At 35.1% G+C, this 24,445-nt stretch overlaps 1 protein-coding gene across 1 annotated transcript; it reads right to left on the bottom strand.

Moving 5' to 3' along the window:
• Positions 1-15,174: 15,174 nt before the first annotated feature.
• Positions 15,175-23,371, bottom strand: LOC110805125 (wall-associated receptor kinase-like 22). The gene is made up of 3 exons (XM_056843549.1): positions 22,544-23,371; positions 16,074-16,333; positions 15,175-15,755 (listed from the first exon to the last, which is right to left on the bottom strand). Exon 1 carries the CDS (start codon positions 23,369-23,371, stop codon positions 22,631-22,633), a length of 741 nt encoding a protein of 246 aa, XP_056699527.1. The 3' UTR covers positions 15,175-15,755; positions 16,074-16,333; positions 22,544-22,630.
• Between the last annotated feature and the right edge of the window lie 1,074 nt (positions 23,372-24,445).

Consider the following 24,445-nt stretch of genomic DNA (forward strand, 5'->3'; position numbering starts at 1 on the left):
CATTCCCTATTATATATATACTACCAAGTATTGTATTTTATTATACTTTTGTACAATTTATCAACTAATTTAAAGATGATAGTGAATAATAAAGATGATGTTGGAAATATTTAGGAAAGTGTAGTGGGCTTTTGTTGTTTGAGGTTAATTTTTTTTTTTTGGTGCGAATTGTTTGAGGTTAATTGATTGAGTGATTTTGATGATCGTAGAGTAGGGAAGAAGAGTTACAAGGTTGAATTTTGTGGGAAATTATTCTTGTATTATTGGATACACAATTTCCATGATTTGCTAAATATTTATAGTGACACATTTTTTGTGGTTTCGACCACCACACTACTCTAGACTATTCTACTCTAGACTATTTTACTTTCTTCCATTTGTAGGTAGTTCTAGGTTTTTCTATTTTTAGATATTTGTTAGGATAGTCTAGATATTTTATTACATGTTTCTAGATTTTTCTACATTATAGTTTTTAACAGATGACTCTTTAAGTACGAAGTATTGTTTCTTTAGAGTGACCTTTGTCCTGCTAAAACTTCCCTATAATCAACTCTAATGCAACTAACTGCGATTATCGAAAGTTTTAGATTATCAATGCAATATTTTTACTATGAAAATATAAGATAGTCGATACAGAGAAGAAAGCAAATTATGAAGTATGAAGATTTTCCTACTATTTTTTGAAACATGTATATTAAGTTATACTTCCTCCGATTTTTAATACTCGCAACGTTTGTGATTTTTACACTATTCACATAGTCATGTGAGATTTTATTAGATTATTTTTAATGTGTATTTTCAAAATATTAATTTTTATAAGTTTTTACTTAAAGATAAACATTGATCAAAGGTGTGCATTGGTATGCGTGAAAGTGAGGAACATTGCAAGTAAAAATAAACGGAGAAAGTGTAACTTAAATATTTTAATTTTTAATTTAAATTTTAACACATAATCATGTCATGTCATCATTGTGACATGGCTTAAAGGTAACAAATTATTCATACTTATCATTTTCGAAAAATATATTGTTGGGAATAAATTTACAGAATATGTAACCAACATATTCAATTCGTGCTTATCATTAGTTACTTTCAAGCTTATCTGTTAGAATAATACATTGGATCGGTCAATCCCCTTACTGCAACGCCCCAACACGAGATTTTATCGTATCTGTTATTCCGGACTAGGGTTATTTGTTTTGGGCCTATTTTCCGGACTTTTCCGCATCTGTCTAAAGAACACTACTCCCTCCGTCCCGGAATACTCGACCCGGTTTGACCGGCACAGAGTTTAAGGAACTTGAATTGACTTATTTAATTTAATAGGTAGTAGTTGATAGTGGGGTATTATTTTAATGTAGTTAGTGGAAGGTGGGTGAAGAGGTGGGGTTGAGGGAGAGTAGGAGTTGAATTTTTAATTATTTTTTGTATGGAGTAAGGGGTAGGTGGGTTAATAGAGGTGGAGTGAGAAATAATATAATATTGTTAGAATATTTCCATTTTTAGAAACAGGTCAAGTATTAAGGGACGGCCCGATAAGGAAAACAGGTCAAGCTAGTATTCCGGGACGGAGGGAGTATATAAACTCTCTAGGTCATAACCGAGTAGTATTCTGTAATCTGTACTCTATCAAATAAAACTTTCTTCCTCTTTGCCTGTAGAAGTACCTAACACATTGTATTTGTTAGTGCACGTTAAATCTCTGTGTTCTTTATTTAATTTATGTATCCTTATCAATTACACGTCTGAATGATATGATCCATATAAATTCCACACATAGCTAAGCATCTAAGATTCTAAGCTAAGAGCAACATCAACGCTAAGTCTTAAGATTTGAATTTTGCTGACATGTCATATGACTCAGCTAGTCTTAAGATTACATATAACAATTTGTAGCATTGAAGTGAGATAGTCTTAATAAAGTCTTAAATGGAGTCTTGAAAAACTAAGACTCAACTTAAGACTCAATGTGTGAGTAAAATAAAATAAAAAAATTAAAGATGTTATATTATTTGAGATGTTTTAAATGAGTTTGAGGGGTGAAGAGCTAAATTTGGATGAGTCTGTAAAAATCTTAACAAAATTTAGTTAATTAAATATTAGCGGAAAGCTGACCTGACATATGCAAAAATCATAAGATAAGACCCCTGATGTTGCTCTACCTACACCATGCAATTACAAATGTCAACAAAGCCATCCTTAATTAAACGTGTAATATCTTATAAAAGTAACACGTGACAAATTCCAACCACGTGTCACGACTCTACAAATCCTTGTAATTTGTTTAATTAGTTGTTAGTATAAAATAAAAATGCTGATTTTGATTTTTGAGTATGTATCTTGCAAAAAGAGTAATGATATATACAATATTTTAAAATTAAGCACAAAGAAAGAAGAAAAAGAGAGAGAGAAATAGAATGGAGACGGTGAAGGAGAAGGCTGCCGACGCCGCAGCATCAGCTAGATCTGGGACAGAAAAGGCGGCGGCGGCGGTGGGGGAGAAGGTAGATAAGATGAAAAGCCATGACGAAGTTGACAAGGAGATGGCTATCCAAAAGAAAGAGTTACGTAAAGATGATGCCGAGCTTCGTAAGCAGGAGGCCCATGCACGTAATGAAGCCCAAAAGCAGGCTAACACTGCACCACGCACTAGCACTTTTTAGTAATAATAAATTAGGTCTTAGGTCCGTGCGATGCCCAGGTTGTTATGTGTAATAATATAAATATTTACTTATATTTTCTTCAAAAGGTTTTGCGTGCATAAGGTGTACAATAAATTTATTGTACACCAAAATAACTTTTATGCAGTTTTTTGTAACTTTAACCCATTTTTCTGTAACTTTTATATTATAAAATTAAAAAGTTGATAGATAAATATTTTAAAGGGTTAAATGATCAATTTACATTATTAGTGGTTTTGAAGAAATAACTTTTATTCAAATTAAAAAATTTATCATTAAAAAATAGATAATGTAACTTTTAAGCATTTTGAGTCAACTTTTACTCCGGTGTACAATATTTATTGTACACCCATTATAAATAAAATAAGAATTTGTGTTTTTTTTTTTTTTTTTTTTTTTTTTTTGCAGTTATAACATGATATAGCTAATGTCTTAGTGGTAAAATTTAATTGTTTAAACTCAATATCAATATAGACAAGTAATACGAAGTGTTTATATAAAAAAAAATAATACGAAGCACTAAACATAAAGATGGCCGTGGTTTGGGCTGGGCTTCGGGCTGAGCCTACATGTTGCGGGCCTAATCGGGCCTGGCCCACTAAGGCCCGTGTTATATCATGCCGGGGAGGTCCTGGTTGAAAAGTTCAAAATAGGGCCTATACGGCCTACTTCAGTACGTACATTTGAGTAATACTTCCTCCATTCTTATCTATATGACATAATAGAGTTTTGGACACTAATCCCTATATATTACTATTCTATATCCGAAGTGTATTATAGTCTTACAAACCAATATAGTATAGTATTACAAACTAATATAGCCTTATTTAGACCCTATTAAAATCTATATAATATACTAAAAGAGAGGAAATCAATGTGGTGATGGCATTTGTCACTCATTGATTCACCTCTCTTTTAATATTTAAAATAAAAATAAAGTTAAAAAAATAAAATTAAGCAACAAATATTTTATAACATAATAATATCACGTAATATATATTCGATTTACTGTATTTTATGGTAACAAAAATTAATATGGAAAAATACATAAAGAATTAAAAGATTTATTAATATTTTTACTAACTTATATAGAGGATTTCCTATATATATGTATACATAATCAAATTCTACACATAATCTAATTCAAACATACATCGCATATATCATGATAAGTATTTGAAATTTATACGTTTTATAACAGCCATATATACCATAGAAATCTATCTATATCTATATAATATAAAAGAGAGGAAATCAATGTAGTGATGACAAATGTCACTTATTGATTCGCCTTTCCTATAAATATATATAAAAAAATACATGGAGTAATGTTTTGTATATTTTTATTTAAACCTTTTAATTACTTATGGTAATAAATCAATTACACTAAGAAATACTTATTTACTTATGGCAATAAATTTATTCATCTAAATACATTACTAAAATAACATGTTGAAATATACTGTGTATACATAGAGATCATTGACTAAAAAACTTATACTAAGAATCTACTTCAATATCACAATATTTACAACATGACAATAATTTGTTCAAAAGAAAAATAAAAATATTTTAACAAGGTTGTCTAAAATATCGTTTTACTAAAAATATTTTAAAATCTCTTAGCATATATTAAAATATTGAACTTAAATTTACTAATGACTAACTGTATGTATTATCAATTTTTATTTAAAATATGTGTCTTAAATAGACTACGCATATGTATAACGAATATTAACCTTTTCTTTAACATTCGAAGTACTCCGTAGTATTTATCAAGGTTGTTTAAAACATGCTTATTTAAAAAAAATTGCTTAATAACTTTGTATCTTTTCTGTCTCGGATTATAATTTCTACTTATCCTTTTATTTAATAGCTTCTTAATCTTTTAAATAAATTTTTTTCCCAAAGTTTAATAGATTAATTTTATATTATTAGTTTCTTTGTCTTTAATCATTTGTTGGGGTATATTTGCCTTTATTTTACATTGTAATTTAATGAAAAATCTTTCCGTGCAATTTCGCGGATAACGAAAATTGATGTGGAGCTATGTTTCTCTCTAACTTGCATCTCCTATACTTGATTCTATTAAAAAAATTCTCATTATCTCCCATCATACCTACTTTTCTACTAAATTATAATATATAAGCTTACAATAACTTATCGTATAAGACTCCGTAAAAAGACTATTGCAACGATTAAATTCGGACTGAGAAAGTACATAATATAATATGTTGTTTATTTACTCAACTATTCAAATAAGACACTGGAATTGTAGAAGACTATATATATAGTAGAAGTTTAAATTCAAAATTCTCTTGCCAAAAAACAATTGTTGAATCCAGGAGTAGCTTAGAGGCGAGTGTGGATATACGGGTCGGTGGGTAATAGATCGAGGATGGAATAAGGATGAAAATTTTAGACGAGTACGGTGTGGAGACCCCGACCAGTTCCAAGGTCATGACTAGCTGAATAAAGTAAATATTGGAGTAGGGGTTAAATGATCGGGTAATGATGTAAATAATAAAATGATTAAGTATGTATGACTATCGAAGCGAAGGGTGGATGAGAATAACACTATGATTGACACATATGAAGAACATAGATGAAAATAATATTGTTTCTGTACACTTATTTGTTTTTATTTTTTTAATAAATAAGACATTGAATGAGGCAATAACAAATTTATCCATAATTGATTTTAATTAGGAGAATATCTATAAGTTATAGGAATAATTGACTGGAAAAATCCCAACTTTGAACGTTTCACTTTTATTAATCCCAACTATGGTTTTTTTTTAATAATCCAAACTTTTACCCCTAATGACTTTTAACAATCCCAAAAACCGGTAACCTGTTAAAATGGTAAACACTGGCAAACTTGGACTTGGGCTTTTAGTTTCTCTCTAAAAAATTTGGTACACGTCATTCATTCAATATCCATTCACGTACCCAAAGTTAAACCCTTTTTGTTTTTCATCTGCTGTAAAATAAAATAAAAACAAAAATCAAACACCTTCCATGCTCGTATGTTTAACCTTAGATTGTAATTTGACAATTTTTTGATTGTAAAAGGAGGTTCATTTTGACATTTTTGTTTTTACTTTGTGTTATTTGTTTAATTTGGCAGGTAAATAAACTTAAATCATACTACATCATCTTCATCGTGCTTCATTTGGTAACCACCATTTCTGCTATGGTTGTATCCCTTTCAAATAACTGAAATCAAAGGTCATCAACCTTGTTACTACTAGTAAGTTACTGGTAGTAACCCATTTAAATAAATTGAACTCTGTATCCTTTAAAAAAAAAACCCAAAGGAATACACCCCCTTGAACCCGAAAATGACCCGGTGGATCTAACATATGAGGTTTACTTCGTTCAGCTATTAAATGTCACATTAAAATATGAGGTTTTTGAAAACATTTAAAATTTTGGGTGGAGAATCAAAGAAAATGACGAAATGAGAAACAAGGGTTATAAGGAGATTTATTAAGGAAAATAAATAAGGGGGGATAAATGCATTTAAAGAAAAAAAAACTAACTCTCTATTGCCATGTCAGCGCCACGCCATACATTACCTGCTACAGTAAGTAACTTACCTGCTAGGCCCGTTAAAAGTCAATAGGTGTAAAAGTTCGGATTATTAAAAAAAACTTATAGTTGGGATTATTAAAAGCAAACCACCTAAAGTTGGGATTATTCTGGTCAATTAATCCTAAGTTATATGCGTCCCAAGTATAGTGTAATCAGATAACCAAATTGTGAACAGGGCTTTAAAATTCAAAATTCTCTTACCAAAAAATAATGTCGGGTCCAGCCGTATAGGTTTAGGTTTGACAAATGTGATGAGTGGGGATGAAAATAATTTTTTCTATGTACCCTTATTTGTGTTTTATTTTTTTAATAAATAAGACATCGAATGGGGCACTAACAAACTTATCCATCATTAGTTCGTTTTAATAAGGAGAATATCTATAAGCTATATGTGTCCAAAGTATAATGTAATTAGACAATCAAATTGTCAAACACTCTAGAATAGGTTTTTAAAATTCAAAACTCTCTTACCAAAAATAACGTAAGTGTCGAGCCATCTAGGGCTAGGTTTGACGCATGGGGAAGAAAATAATTTTGTTTATGTACCCTTATTTTATTTTATTTTTGATAAATAAGACACTGAATGGGGGCAATAACAAATTTATCCATCATTAAATAATTAGGAAAATATCTATAAGCTATATGTTTACAAAATATAATGTAACCGGACAACCAAAATTTCAAATATTCTTAGAGTTTTAAAATTAAAAACCCTCTTATCAAAAAATAATGTCGGTTCCAGGCGTTTAAAGCTTGGTTTGAGGTGGGTATGGATACACGGACGGGTGATGAAGCGGAGTTAATTTTATTTTCCGTCTATGAGGCGGAGTTTAGGACGGGGACGGGCACGAGGATGAAAATTTTAGGCAGGTATAGGTGTTGAGGGACAAACCCCACCCCGCTTCGAAGTTATCTCTAGCTGAAAAAAGTATACGGTAGGGGGAGGTGTTAAATGATCGGTCAATGATGTAGATGACAGGGGAATATTAAGTGGGTGACACTATTGAAGTAAAGCTAGAGCGGATGAAAATAAATTTATGTTTGGCCTGGATTATGAAAGGGGAAGAAATTAAGGTTTTTAATTTGTTAAATAAATAAGACATGTAATGGGACAGTAACCGGTCTATCCATCATTAGTTTTAATAAGAATATTATCTATAAGCTCTATTTTGATTTGTCTATAGTAATAGTTTAAATATGTAAATTTAATATGCAAATCATAAACCGTGCATCGCACGGGTACTATACTAGTTCTTATCTATATGACACAATAGAGTTTTGGACACTATTCACGCAACCTCCTTTGACTTGTTTTTGTGGTTTATACTTAACTAATAAATTTTTTTAAATATTAACTTTTTAAAAAAAATTCTTATCCAAAATTGAAGGTTTTAATGTTTGAAATCGTGCATTGACAACGTGACTAAATAATTGTGTCATTTAAATAAAAACAGAGAAAGTACTTATTAAGCAATATTGTTTGTACTAGAGCTTGATTGTGGGTTGAATTTAGAAAAAATTAACATTATTAATACCCATACGTACATTTGAGTAATATTTATTAATCAATATTGTTTGTATTAGAGCTGAATGTGGGTCGAATTTAGAAAAAAATTAACATTTTATTAATACCCATATGTACATTTGAGTAATATTTATTAAGCAATATTGTTTGTATTAGAGCTTGAATGTGGGTCGAATTTAGAAAAAAATTAACATTATTAATACCCATATGTACATTTGAATAATATTTATTAAGCAATATTGTTGTATTAGAGCTTGAATGTGGGTCGAATTTAGAAAAAATTAACATTATTAATACCCATATGTACATTTGAGTAATATTTACTCCGTATTAAGCAATATTGTTTGTATTAGAGCTTGAATGTGGGTTGAATTTAGAAAAATTAGCATTATTAATACCCATATGTACATTTGAGTAATATTTATTAAGCAATATTGTTTCCATTAGAGCTTGAATGCGGGTTGGATTTAGAAAAATTAACATTATTAATACTAACTATGCATGGTCGTCTAATATTAAACCTAATCTATACTATATATTAAAAGGCGATTAAAATCAAGTTCATCTGTCATGTGGCGCTCTCCCTCTTCCCTCTTTTGGTCTAACTTCATGCTTTACCTACAATAAAAAATATAAATATTGTTTATAATAAGACTCGAACCCTTGATTTCAAGTTTCAAACAATAAAGAATTATCCACCAAGCTATATCATATTTGTTTTATTTCTTTCCATAAGAAATACAATAAATGACAAAATAGTAAAGAAAATAAAATAATAGAAGCATTTATTCACCTTTTTTTATATCTAATAGCATAAATATATTTTTCATGTAATGATCCGGGACATCGCCCGGGATCAAAAACTAGTTAACAATTATTTTAGATTAATTCTAACTATTTACTTACCCTTCTTCTTTAAACAGTCTTAGAAATTTCAGAACCTAATGGAACCGGTAAAACTCATTAAATATGGGTCCCGCCCCTATGTTCTTCTCCCTCATTCTTGCCATACTTTTTGCTCTGTTTTCAGGTAAGCATTTTGAATTAACCGGTAAGCAATATTTCTTGGTAACTCTCTATGATAATAAGCCCGCAACAAATTTATGGGTTTGAACATGAATTTTTGTGTTAAAGCTAGTCTGGCGTGGCCCGAATTTTGATCACCTCTAAGGCTCCGTTTGGTAAAGCGTAAAACATTTTCAATGTAAAATGATTTTCCATGGAAAATATTTTTCAAAGGAAAACACAACTCCAAACTAGTTTTCCTTTGTTTGGTACCTTAAAAGGAAAATGGGAGAAGATGGTGAAGATTGAGGGGAAGAAAGGAGAGGGAGGTAAAGAGGAAAGAAGGAAAAGTGGTTCCCTCCCTTTCAAATGGAAAAGGGTTTTCCACATTTGAGGAGTCATGGAAAATTGTTTTCCATCATTTACCCAACCAAACAGCGTAAAATGATTGAAAAGGGGAAAATTGTTTTCCATAAAAACGTTTTATGTTGGTTTGGGTTATACCCTGACCAAGTGGCCCTGCATAATTTGAAGTGCAACATTGAGCCTTAACTATTTCATTCATCACTGTGATGATTTGATGAACATTTTTGTTTTTCATGGGAGAATTTTGCTATTTTGGGGATAAATAAATAAGGGTGTTTTGATTATTACAAAAAGTTCAAAGGAATGATCAAGAAAAGAGGCTTACCAGTTACCAGTTGTAACTTCTACTTCAGGAGTCTCAAAATTTTCTGGGTAATCAGGAACTCTGCCTCCCCATTGGCGGAAATTGTTTATAGCTGGATATCACAAAAAGTAATGGGAATCAATAATTACATTAATATTTTTTTTAATACAATTCTGGAACATTACAAAAGCGAAAAATAAAGTGAAATAACATCGATCTTCCCATGCTATAATTTGAATTCTAAATGCGAGTTCTAAGATAAATCTCACCACCTGCAAATCCCATGCTACAATTTACAATGCACTATGAATTGGCCCCAAAATGTTAATCCCCATTGTTAAACAGCCCCTAATCCGAAATTACATATGAACCCAAAACCAAAGAATAAAGAAGATGAATGTTATGATCTTTCTGGCAATGGATTTGAGGGATCCCCCCACTCCCCCACACAATACACAAAAAAAAAAAGAAAATGATAGAGGTCGCAACATGCGACCAATGATGACTTGACAAACTTATATGTCATAATTTAAATTGGAAACTAAAATGTTAACTTATACTCCCTCCGTCCCTTAATACTCGCACCGGTTTGACCGGTGCGGAGTTTAAGACATTTGAATTGACTTATTAATTTAATTGGTGTTTGTGGATAGTGGGGTATTTTTTTTAATATAGTTAGTGGGAAATGTGTAAGGGGTGGGGAGTGGTGAGTGAGAGGTGTTGATTTTTAAATGATATTTTTGTAGGGAATAGGGGTGTAGGTGGGGTAGTAGGTAAGTATAAGAAATAATATAATATTGGTAAAGATTTCCATTTATAGAAGCGGTGCAAGTATTAAGGGACGACCCGAAAAGGAAAGCGGTACAAGTATTAAGGGACGGAGGGAGTATAACCTATTATACATGTTTCAGAAACAGGTAAAAAAATCTTAATATTATAATTTGTTTTTTTTTTTTTTATATAGACTATTTTATTTACGTATTTTCATAGTAAAAAATATCATTCATAGTTAAAAGTATTCTGATGACGCATAGCTTACGTGACACCTATATATACCAATTAAACTCCGACATGTAATATTATAACAACTAAATGTTGTCTCAACTTACGACATTTACCCATCACCCAACAAAAAAACAAAAGTGGAACAGAAATAAATAATGTAAAAATTAGATATAAATACAAAAAAAACTCACAATTGAACATTGGGGATATGTTGGATAAGGTGGTAATCTCTGCCATCAGGCTTGTTGTATCTATATATAAGAACTGGACAGCTAGAAATACCAAGGTGTTGTAGTGAGGTAAGATTTACTAATGATTGTGGAAGTGAAGTCAATTTTGGGCAGTTACCAATCCAAAGCTCACGGAGCAGGGTGAGCTTGCCAATCGCTTCTGGGAGTTGTGTCAAGGTGGGGAGAAACTCTATTACAAGTATCTCAAGCCTGGTTAGGCAACCAATTCCTTGATCAGGGATCTTCTTCTTCGTGAAATTATCGAATGCGAAGATTTGGAGATGCCGAATTATGAGATGTCGAATGGAATTTGGAGATTCAAACATCAAACTCTTGAGTTGCTCGCAATTAGACCTGGTTATCGGGCGGGGCGGGTCAGGGTCGGTGCGGGTCAAAAGAGGGTCGGGTATTGAAAGGGTCATTTTTAGCGGGTCGATAATGGGCGGGTTAAAAGCGGGTCGCGGGTCATTAGCGGGTCATTAGTGGGCGGTCAATAAACGAGCAATGAAAAATGAAAAACAAAAGAGCCATGTGCAAGTACAAGTAAATACGAAGCTATACACGTAATTTTTTGTATCATTACTATTTTAATTTTCAAAATAATTGTAGTATAAGTTTGACCCTATAATGACCCTATCCAATAAAGGCCCTGTCCAATAAGAGCTCTGTCCAATAAAAGCCCTATTAACTTGACCCTAACCCTATATCCATTGGACTACCCTATCCAATAACCAGGTCTACTCGCAATAGGATATTTCTAATGTGTGTAGATTACGCAACTCGCTACTGATTAACAGAGAAACTACTCCGTCGTGAATCGGAGTATTTTCCGGTGTGAAAAGAGTTGTTGATGATGATGATGATGATGATGATGCATGTTCCTGGTTTGATTCAAAAAGCTCCCTATTGAATGCACAAGCTTTCAGTGACTCCAGCTTTGGTGCTAAAGGCATTGACAACAACTTTGGGCATCTATTTACTTCCAATTTCAGAAGGCGAGGGAAAAACAACTGCCTTCGCTCACCATCACCAATTCACCATTACCAACATTATCCTTTCTTGGTAGAGCCGGCAAACGTGTCGGGTCGTGTTCGTGTCGAATATAAATGGGTTGGAAAAGTCTCAACACTAACCCGACCCATTTAATAAACGTGTCGTGTTGACCCGTTCAACTAATCGTGTCATAATTTTTTTTGTGTCCGGTTCGTGTTGTCGTGTTTGTTCGATAAAGTTGACTTTATTATAAGATTTGTAACCGAATACATTAAATTATGGGATTGGTTGATTTTTCTTAATCGATTTAAGTCGTGTCAGTTTCGTGTTGAGAATTTCAACTCTTACCCGACCCATTTAAGTAAACGTGTCGTGTCGTGTTGACCCGTTAAATTAAACGGGTCGTAAACCTTGACATTAACCCGCTTTTTTCGTGTCCGATTCGTGTCGTGTTATCGTGTCGTGTCGTGTCAGATTTTGCCAGCTCTATTTCTTGGTCTTGTCCACCCCTTTAATTCTGTTAACAAAGTCAACTCCATGCCTTCTAAAGATGGGAAGTATTCGTTGATGTCATCCTCATCAAGGCATACAGACGGTGAGGTCAAGATAAATGTATTTGAGACAAGGAAGCCGACTCAAGTGAGGAAGAACTCTGCAATTATGGCACCGCGTAATCTTAATGGAAATGAGCTTAACTAGACCATCTAACCATCTACGTGGCACCTCGATTCCATCATAGTTCTCAACTGTGAAATATCTAAGATTTGGCGGAAGTCGCAAGCGCATTAACACTTGATCCATTTCCCTGAAAGCTGCTTCTTCTTCTTCTTCTTCGCCTATTTTGGGAGACATGTAATAAAAAAAATCTAACTTGAGAGAAACCAATTGAAGACTGTTGTTCAAATTTGCCCTTTCTGCTTCCAAAACAGCATTACTGTGCCACACCTTAAATTCGATTTTAAGATTTCCAACAAGATTCGAGACTGGCAAAGCGTCTATACCACTGGTTTTCCCAACTGGAAACCAATCTAACTCTTGCAAAGATGTCATGTTGACAAATCCAGAGGGTATATCAGTCAAACGGGTCTTAGAAATTGCCAAGTGCCTGAGTTTGGTTAATTTAGAAAATTCTCTTGGCAACTCTTTAAGCTGTAAGCAACCCTTCAGGTTCAGTGTTTGCAGGTTCTGTAATCTTGTTATGGCATCAGGAAGATATTCTAAAGCAGTATTCGATGCAAGATTAAGGTATCGTAGATGTATCAACCCCCCGATAGAATCTGGGATCACTTTGATTTCCCAGCTACTCAAGTTCAAGGCACGTAAAGATTTGCATTTCAAAACCACCCTTTCGACAGATGATGCATCTATATCACAAAAAGCACTGTTATACGGAAATATTAATGACCGCATATTCCTAGCCTTGAGCAATGTTGGTGGAGCTTCAAATACATCTCCATAATCAAAGGCAACTGGCAAATCTAACCATACATGTGTATGTTCTTCTTTGATTTGGATTAATGGCTCATTCAAATCCACTATCTCATCACCAGCAACAAGACGAGCCAAGCCATGCACTAAGTCGTGCATTTTGAATGTTTGGATGTTCCCTTGGCCATCTTCTTCAGGGTCTTGAAATAAATTCCTCCCTAACAATTCTAAAAAGTACTGATCCCCGATGTCGTCTCCGTTATTTGATGGCTCAAAATATCCTTGTGCCATCCACAAATGAACCAAATCAGCCTTACTGTACCTATAGTTCTTTGGGACCAATGAAGAGTAAGCAAAGCACTGCTTTAATGCCGGTGGTAAGTAATCATAACTTAGCTTCAAAACAGACATGATTCCATCGTCTTCATTCAACTTTGCCTTTGAGAGTCGAGCATTTCTAATGAGTTCCCACTCTTTCTCTGTATCTTTGCAGTAGAGAAGGCTTCCAACAATTCTGATAGCAAGGGGTACACTTCCACAACTGTCAACAATCTCCTTTCCGATCTGAGTCAAATTAGGATTTCTCTCCTCTTGTTCTGGTTTGAATGCAGATCTTCTGAAAAGATCCCAGGACTCCTCTTTGGTTAGAAGTCCTAATTTGTACGGTTTTGTCGTGCCAACAGCTTTTGCAACCATAAAAGAGCGTGTAGTTACAATTACCTTACTCCCACTTTGACCACATTCAAGCAACCTTAAAAGATCCAACCATGTATCTCGGCTTTCATCCCATATGTCATCTAACACAAGAAGATACTTCTTATTGTTTATTGAGTGTAGGATGCCTGATTTGATATCATCTATTAAGCATCTACCAGAATTGTCATCATGAGTGAAGGACTGGTAGACTCTTCTCATCACCGCGTCTTGATTATCTACGTCAGGTACACAGACCCATGTAGTAAGATCAAAATGCTTCTTAACAGCCTCATCATTAAAAACCAATTGAGCAAGAGTGGTTTTTCCCAGACCCCCAAACCCCACAATTGGGATCACAGCAATCATTTCCCCATCATATTTGGGATCAAAAAGCATCCCAATAATTACTTTTCTGTCATTTTGCCTACCAACGATATCTTCTGTTTTCACAAAAGCAGATGTTTGCCTTTTCTCCATTGACAGTGGTAGCTCTTGAGCAGGAAGGAACCTCAAGTTCAAGCCATCCATATCAAATTTGATGGCATCAAGTTGTTTCCTAATAGACTTGATCTCATCAGCCAGCTTTTTATTTTTGTAAAGGGGGCCGGATCTTGAGAATAAGACGCCTACCTTTTCCAGTGCTCCCTTCTCCATGAGCCGATTCTGGAGATCAACAGTGATGACCTCATCAAACAAGTCGTCAGCTCGGTAGAGTACTTGCTTGAGCCTCTGAAGCCAGAGTTTGATAAAGTCACTATTCTCTGCTTCTTGGCGCCGCTCAGCATCACGAACACGAGCTTGAATCATTCTGATGGTATCCCCAAGCTTCTTCATATCAGATCGTGCACCCCACCAGGACGCAGCCTCTTGAACAGCTGCTTTTCCCAAGGATTCCAAGGCTTTTGTAGCTAAATCCCACACAATTCCCTCTGCCATATTTCTGATCTTGTATTTTCTCTCTCTCTTTCTCTCTCTCAATCTATGAGTACAATCTGTGAATGAGATGATCTTGACCTGTTCCAAGTCTTTAAGACTAAACACTGAGATAGTATCCTGGATGGATTACGTCCACTTAATTCTTATCTGAACTAACCCAACAATATCACTTGCTTCAGTTACTTTTGTCTTCTGACATCCTTATATACCATGAAAGAATTTATTATGCCAACAATTACTCAATAACCGAGCTATAGTCCTATACCAGTTCATAAAAAAAACCTAATAACCGGCCCAACATTAATAGTTACTACAATACGGATAGCCTCCCCCTCATTCGAATTCTTTCCGGTTGTGAGACACAGTAAAATTAAATCAATATAACAATAAAAAAAAAATCCCCAAAAATACAAACAAATATAAAAGATATTTTTTCTTTTTGTTCTTTTGATATACATTTGACCTGACATGGGAAACTCTGACATTTTTTTACAATTTTTAATTATTTAAAAGTTCTATGATATTCATATACAACAAAGTTATATCACAAATTTTTACAAAAAGGAATTCTTTATTTCAATATAATACTTAAGACTCATTTTTTTTGTTAATTGTTGAATGGATTAAAAATGATGTTACTGCATTTTTTATATATGTGGCTTATCATGTACAACTGTACAAGTAGCTATCTAGTTACCTTCTTACCTCTGGTCCTCTGCTGTGCACCTTGCTTATCTGCATCTTTTTTTTTCACTTACACCTGACGTTTCGAGCACAAATTCTGCTTCACTTGTCTCAATCTTATACAAGTGTGTTCCAAACCAAAGATCACCAACAATATCAATCAAGAATCATGATCAGTCTCTCAGCCCCTTTCTTTGCCATACATGACGATGCAAGTTGTGACACCCGCTAATTAATATCATCCCTATTTGCTTCTTCCAAGATTTTACTGTCAATTATCTCCATCATGCAATTCTTCCCCACAGCTGAAACAAATACGACAACCAAATCCATCACATCTCTGGCCATCAGAAGGGGGATCAATATATCTTGGAGTCCCTTCAACAGGAAGACAATTGACATTTGATCGCTAATGAAATTCTTCAACCAATTGCAGTAATAATTTCAGTACAAATGCAGAGAATTAATCCATAATTAAACCATACTTCAATTCTTGATTCACGGCAGGAAAAAGGAGAGACATATAGATAAAAATTTGTGGAATTTTTTTAATACGAAGTATTATTGAACTAATGAGCTAAAAATCTTGGTATATAGTATTGTACAACTAACTATATACTAACCTGTTGTTTTCTGCTGTGTGCCTTGCTCTTCTGCATCTTTATCTCTTAGCTTGAACCTGACATGCCACACACAATTTCTGCTTCACTTAATGTCTCGTATGCGCCAAAGCTCACCAACAATATCAACCATACTCGGTCTCTCAGCCCCTTTCTTTGCCACGCATGTCAATGCAAGTTGTGCAACCCGTTGAATGTCATCCCTACTTGCTTGTTCCAAGACCTCATTATCGATCATCTCTATCATACAATTCTTCTCCACACTTGAAACAAACATGATATTTGGTGGAGAAAAAATTAAATAATGGAGTGAGATGATATTTGGGATGAGTAGTCAAAAGAGAGAACCTTTTTGATAAATTTTAATATAGGTAAATGGGTCTATTGGTGGTTCAATAAAATAATTCAAATATAGACATTATACAAAAACAATCCAGAATATGAACATTTATAACAGTCAAAGTTTAAAAAAATTAGGAATTTAGGATATCAGGTCAAACCGGACCATTCAGACAAGACTTGAAAATTTCAGATCATGTCACTTTATTTTATGTGAAGCAAACAATACTAATGCTATATAATTCAAAGTATGTATTTTTCATACATCTACTTTTCAGAATTTTTACTAATATGGAATTACACATTGTAGAAAAACAAAGACTCTGGTTTTGGTTTTCTTGGTTCAATCAGAACCAGTTTCCTTTCTTTCTGTAATTCTGTGTATTGTGTGTTACAAAAACTGCGCCCCTTCTCCTCCTTCCCTTATATACATGAGCTCACTATTCTAACCTAGGAATAGCTGTACAAAGCAACAAAATAACGGCTAGGATATCTTCCTAGGATCAATACAAAATCAGAAAAAGACAAAGCTAATAAAGGCTATACTACAATGCACAAAAATGCATGTGACTGTTGCTGATGTGGATGATATTCACATGATATTCTCAATACCCCTCCCTCAAGTTGGAGCTGAGGAGACAATACCCAACTTGAAAGATAGATGATTGTGTTGTTGTTCACTGAGAGACTTGGTCATCAAGTCTGCCAGTTGTAAGAAAGATTTGACATGAAGAACATTAAGAGTTCCATCCTGTAAATGGTCTCTCACATAATGACAGTCCACATTCAAGTGTTTGGTTCTCTCGTGGAAAACTGGATTATGAGCCAAGTGAATGGCTGACTTGTTATCACAGAAAAGATCAATGGGTTTAGGAACATTGAACCCAAGATCCTCCAACACTCCACTTAACCAGACAATTTCACTGGTGGTATGAGACATACACCTGCACTCTGCTTCTGTAGAGGATTTTGAAGTAGTTTTTTGCTTCTTTGTTTTCCAAGACACCAAGTAGTCTCCCAAGAATACACAATATCCAGTTAGTGACTTGGCACTAAATGCACAACTCCCCCAGTCTGAGTCACAGTAAGCTGTTAGTTTGATCTCAGAGTTTGCAGGATAATATAATCCCCAATCCATGGTACCTGCCAAGTACTTGATCACATGAATTGCAGCTTGTAAATGTGGTTTTCTTGGCTCATGCATGAACTGACTAAGCTGTTGGACACTATAAGAGATGTCTGGCCTAGTCAGGTTCAGATATAACAATTTTCCAATTATCCTTCTATATACTTCAGCATCCTCTAGTAACTCACCATGTTCAATGGACAATTTGATTCCTTTAGGGAATGGGAACTTTGTGGGCTTACAATCTTCTGTCCCAGTTGATCTCAGGATATCAAGGATGAACTTTCTTTGATTCAGCATTGTACCCTTTGAATTTCTTGCAACTTCAATTCCAAGAAAGTATCTTATTTCTCCAAGATCTTTCACAGTGAAAGCTTTGTCCAACCATTCTTTCAAACTTCTAACTTCAACCTCATCATTTCCAGTGATCAAAAGATCATCTACATATATAAGAACAATAGTTTCTTTATCATTCACAACCTTAGAAAACATGGAATAATCTCTTTTGGACTGTGTGTACCCATGCTCAAGAAAGAACTTAGTCAGCTCTAAGTTCCATTGTCTTGAGGCTTGTTTCAAACCATATAGACTCCTTTTCAGTCTACACACCTGTCCCTCCTTTCCTCCTTTGTACCCCTTGGGTGGCTTCATATACACTTCTTCATCCAGGTAACCATGCAGAAAAGCATTGTTGATATCCAGTTGGTGAATCTTCCAGTTCAGAGCAGTGGCAAGGGCAATCAAAGTTCTTACAGTGGTGAACTTTGCCACTGGTGAAAAAGTGTGTTTGTAATCCTTCCCTTCAATCTGTTTGTCTCCTCTTGCTACTAATCTGGCTTTCTGTCTATCAATGTCTCCTTCTTGGAGAAATTTGATCTTGTACACCCATTTTGAATCAATGGCCTTCTTTCCCTCTGGTAAGTCAGTCATCTCCCATGTATCATTCTCCTCAAGAGCTTTCAATTCCTCTTGCATTGCATCAACCCATCCTTCATCTTTACAGGCTTCTCCATAGTGAGCAGGCTCTTTTATGCTCAATACATTGTTCAAAGAAGCCAAGTACTCTTCAGAATAGTATTCTGAATCCACCAGTCTTGCAACAATCATGTTGGCTGAATGCAACTCCCTTCTCCTACCAGGTAAGTTAAGTATGAAATCCTTGAACTTACCTGGTAATGTTCCTTCTCTTGAGGATTTTCTCAAGTTTCCCTCTGTGTTTTGCTCATTGTTTATCAGAATAGGCTGGCCATTTTCTTCTTCATTTGTCTCTGCATCTGTATCTCTATTTTCTTCTTCTTGAGTGTGGATCTGTTCTGTTTCTTGCTCAATCACTTCTAACAACACATCACCAAACTCATCATTCTCATTTCCAGTTTCTGCAATATTCTCCCTAAGAGAAGTTATGAAATTGTGCTCCCCCTTGTTTAAAAGAAAGGGAAATATGTTTTCTTTAAAAACAACATCTCTGCTGACAAATATTTTCCTATTCTCCAGGTCCAACACTTTATATCCCTTTTGACAATATGGATATCCAATCATCACACACCTTATCCCTCTTGCAGCAAACTTGTCTCCTGGTTTCTTGTGTGGGCTTGCATAACACAGACTTCCTATCACCCTCAAATGATCATAGCTGGCCTCCTTCTTCATCATTCTCTTATATGGAGTATCCCAGTTAATCACTGCACTGGGTAGTAGGTTTATCAAGTGTGTAGCAGCAAGGATACATTCTCCCCACAAGTAACTTGGGAGACCTGCATGTAATTTCAAAGCTCTTGTTGTTTCAAGCAAGAACCTGTGCTTCCTTTCCACTCTAGCATTCTGTTGAGGAACACCTTGCACACTCCTCTGGTGTATGATGCCTCTATCTGCAAGAATCTTTCCACATTCACTTTGAAAGATTTCAGTTCCATTATCACTCCTTAACATTTTAACTTTAGTGCTAAACTGATTTTCCACATGAGCTAGAAAATTGCTCAGAATTCCCTTCACTTGTTCTTTATTAGACAAGAGATGAGTCCAAGTAACTCTACTATAGTCATCTACTATAGTTAGAAAATAAGTTGCCCCTGTAATATTCTTTGTCCTGTATGGACCCCAAAGATCAACATGAATCAGATCAAAAATATCACTAGCAATAGATTTACTTGGCACAAAAGGTAGCCTGTGGTGTTTAGCAAGAGAACAAGTGTCACAGAAATAACTCTTAAGTTCATCACATTTGCAAAAGGATAAGTGTTTCATCTTGGAAATGGATACATGACCAAGTCTAGCATGAATTAAGTCAAGATTTTCTACTTTATTACAACTTCTTGTGTCTCTATGTTCCCTTCCTTCTGCTGTCATGCATCCCTTTTTCTTCCCAACTTCTTCTCCTTTACATTTCCTCTCTTCTAGGATGAGCTTGTACAAGTCATGCTCATTCTTCCCAAGTATCATCCTCTCATTAGTGGAAAGACCCTGAAGAGAGCATCCATATTTATCAAACAACAGAGATAAGTTACTTTTCTTTAGAAGCTTGCTGACAGAAAGCAAGTTGTGTTTGAAATCATTCACATACAGAACATCATCAAGTGTCACCTTCTCATTCAGCACCACACTACCCATTTCTTTCACAGTTTTTACACTCCCATCAGGTAACCCCACTCTTATATGTTTATCTAAACTCTTTAAATTTTTCAAAATTTTTAGATTTCCAGTCATGTGATCACTAGCACCAGAATCTATGAGCCATGTATTTGAGCAATAATTGTTATGAGCACTTGCATCACTGGACAAAACCAAAACTTCTTTACCTGCAAAGTTGCTATGGCTGGTACTTCCTGTGTTATGTTTCTCCCCCAGAGCTCTCATAACTTCCTGTACAACAGAAGAAATGAAATTGTTATCATGCTTAGTACCAGTACCTTCTGCTTGGTGAGATAGCACATCCAAGGGATTGTCTCCAGTCAGCATTTCTTCTTCCCTTGAAACATTTGCAGCTTGTCTCCCAGTTCCTTTTCCCTTAGGGTTGTTCTTGAACCAGTCTGGATATCCCACCAACTTGAAACATTCTTCCTTCAAGTGGCCCTTCATCCCACAATGGTCACATGTCTTTGTTTCCTTCTCCCATTTCTCCCTCTGCTTCCTCTTGTATTCCCTTTTGTCAAAACTCAGCAATGGTCCTAAGCTTTGGCCCTGTCTGTTCACAGCCAATGCACTCATCTCAGGGCCAAGGCTAAGCTCACCAGAGATTTGCTTCTGTTTTTCAACCTGCATCACCAAGTTGTAAACCTTGTTCACAGGTAGGAGAGGATCCATACCCATAAAATTGGTTTTCATTTGGTCATAACCAGGGTTTAGTCCCATGAGAAATTTCATCAACTTGTCTGTGGATTCTATTTCCAGTAGTTTCTTCACAATGCTGCAACTGCATCTAGCTAATGCTCCACATGAACATTCAGGTATGTCCTCAAGTTCTGCAATTTGATCCCACAGATCTTTCAACTTGCAGTAATACTCACTTACACTCAGATTGTTCTGCTCTAGGAACCACAAATCCTTCTTCAGCTGATACAGTTGAGGGGCATTTGTCTGTCCATATCTCTCAACTATTTCCTCCCATAGCCTTTTGGTTGATGGCATACCCACCAGGCTCCCTGCAATACCAGGTTTCATGGTAGCCAACAGCCATGACCTCACCATATAGTCACACCTAGTCCACTTCTGCACTTCATCTGGTCCTTCAGAAGGCTTAGGGTGCTTTCCTTCCAGAAAGGCAAGCTTGTTCTTTGCACCAAGAGCAATCTTAATGCTCCTGTTCCAGTTAACAAAATTGTTTCCATCAAGGAGAATGCTTCCCAGAGGTGTTGCTGCACTTTCATTTACAGCAATAAAAAGGGGATCTTTGTAAGGGTTAAGGTTTGTGTTTGTGTTTGAGTTTGTTTCAGACATGTTTTCAGTTTTGAATTCGAAAAAGCTTGAAGCTTTGCTAGGTTTTTGGTTGTGTGAGCCTTTGTATTTCTTCCTTTACGCAAGATCTTTCAACCTTGCTCTGATACCATGTAGAAAAACAAAGACTCTGGTTTTGGTTTTCTTGGTTCAATCATAACCAGTTTCCTTTCTTTCTGTAATTATGTGTATTGTGTGTTACAAAAACTGCGCCCCTTCTCCTCCTTCCCTTATATACATGAGCTCACTATTCTAACCTAGGAATAGCTGTACAAAGCAACAAAATAACGGCTAGGATATCTTCCTAGGATCAATACAAAATCAGAAAAAGACAAAGCTAATAAAGGCTATACTACAATGCACAAAAATGCATGTGACTGTTGCTGATGTGGATGATATTCACATGATATTCTCAATACACATATTTCTTAATAATAAAATGGAAATAACAAAATCTAGGAACGCCCCTTCTACTTTTAACAATAACAGTACTCGTAATAAGTTTCTGAAATAACATGAAGAAAACATAACCTTGGTTTTGGCTCAAGTAAATCATCATAGTGATGTGGTGGTTGTGATCTGCAGTTCTATTGTCTATTTGTCTGTATTACAACTACAACCTGTCCAGCCTCAAGTTTCAACCAAATTGCATGGAGTTGTATTTCAATAAATAAATAAAAACCTCAGTTTTTTTCTCCTTGACAGATGCGAATAATCAAGGATGGAATAGATGAGATCTTCATAATATACTGAAGAAAACGACGAATCTAGTTTTTCATGCTTTAATTTGAAAAATGTTTAAACAGATAATGAGTCATATGCCCACAAGGAAAAACTAAAGCATAAGAATTAAGCAACATTATCAGCCTCTTCAGAAATTTGAACTAAAACAACAGATATCTGACACCTGAATCTTCAGGAATTTTTTCATTTGTTTTCAGAGGTTCAACAAATATTGCTCATACCACAGGGCAAGTTTAGCTAGACATGAATGCATAATCAAATATTAACAGAAATGTTACTCATACTCTAATTCTTATATACGTTGCTTACTATCTACAAGTAAATATCAAGTTACCTATGGTCTTCTGCTGTGCATCTTTCCTGTCTGTATATTCCAAAGCTCACCAACAACATCAATCATGGTCGGTCTCTCAGCCCCTTTCTATGCTACACACAACAACGCAAGCTGTGCAACCCGTTGAATCTCATCCCTACTTGCTTGTTCCAAGACCTCATTATCAATCATCCCCATCATACAATTCCTTTCCACAGCTGAAACAAACACATCAACTAAGTCGGCCCCACATCTAGCCATCTCAAGTGGCTGCCTTTTAGTTAACAGCTCCAGCACAAAAACCCCAAAACTATACACATCACACTTATCAGTCACCTCTTGAGTTTCTACATCAGGATCAATATATCCAGGAGTTCCTTCAACTGGAAATCTTTGAGGAGTTTCCCCTGGAGTAATGGACATTGAATACCCAAAATTCGCTAACTTACCACGCAATGAATCATCAAGTAGTACACTTAATGACCTGACATCCCTATGCACTACTGGCTTTAACAAGGCATTATGCATATAAGACAGCGCGTAGGCTATATCAGTTGCAACCCTCAAACGATCTCCCCACTTTATACACTTACTAGATGCAACATCATCATGTAGACATTGAAAGAGACCTCCAATTGACAAGAATTCATATACTAGTATTGGTATAAATGTTTCGAGGCAACAACCATAGAGTTTTACCATATTATCATGATTCATTACCAATGATGTTGAGGCTTCAGTTAAAAAGTGATCAATCAATTCAATATCAGGCTCTGGCTCTAGCTGTCGTGGGGTTTTGATGGCTACAATGCGGCCTTCAAGAGTTTCTTTATAGATGGTGGTACGCATGCTGCTTCCAACAATGAGACCAGGGTCATAGTTGTCTGTAGCCTTCTCGATTTCCCTGCTTGAGAAAATCTTCAGCTGTCCTGCTGCTTTATGTTGGCCTTGACTCAGAGCAATTTGTTTTTCCAGCAAAATTCCTCCATTTTTTTATAAAATATTCCTCCTTGGATTCAAACTTTGGCCTGTTCTTGTCTTTGATCCTCTTCTTGTACTTAGTTTGAGTTTGACCCATCTATATCTTGATCACTTTGTGAGTGCTTCCTTCTTCTGGCCCGAATTTTCACTCCCCTTACGAAAAACAATCAAAACGTATTGCCTGTGAAGTGAAAAGATGGCCTGTAGAAATTGTAAATTACCGAAAGGTAGATGATTGACATTTGAGCATTAAGTTACCTTTCTAAGATTGAAATGAAATTCAACCCAATTCACATCATCTTTTCTTTGGGACATTTTCACAAACAGGTTGCAGGCATGATAAAACTATGGAGATTTTGAGATACAAATCTTTCCAATATCTAATTTTTGACGTTTTTTTTCCTTAGTTATTCTTCATCATCTTCTAACTCTGCTAGATTTTAACCCAATTTGTTTTGAAGATTGTTTCTTTGTTTTGAGCAAAAACTTTGCGCAGCTTATGACAGTATATTGCAAATCAACAGGAAGACATTTGACTGTTAATGAAATTATTCAATAAGAATTTCAATAGAAATGCAGAGAATTGATCTATAATTGAACCATTCTTCAATTCTTGAATCACAGCAGAAAGAAGGAGAGAGAGAATTTGGGGAATTTGTTTAATATTATTGGATGAACTAGTGAGCTGAAAGTCTTCAACTAACTTTGACTGATGGAAGCTTGCTAATTGAGCTGGGCCTTTTGCTGAGGAAGAGTTATTATCATTTGGGCCTCACAATACTTCAACAACCGGTCGTAATCAATTGTCACGTTGATAGTGTATTTTAAACCGGATGTCAACTTCGGTATATTCCACGCCCGGCGTTGCATCAATTTTACATGTTTGAGACCAAGTACTCCGTGGTATTAGCCTATTAGGTGTAGTTGATACGTGTTTCAACG

Source organism: Spinacia oleracea, chromosome 4 (genome assembly GCF_020520425.1).
Source record: "Spinacia oleracea cultivar Varoflay chromosome 4, BTI_SOV_V1, whole genome shotgun sequence".
Classification (NCBI taxonomy): domain Eukaryota; kingdom Viridiplantae; phylum Streptophyta; class Magnoliopsida; order Caryophyllales; family Amaranthaceae; genus Spinacia; species Spinacia oleracea.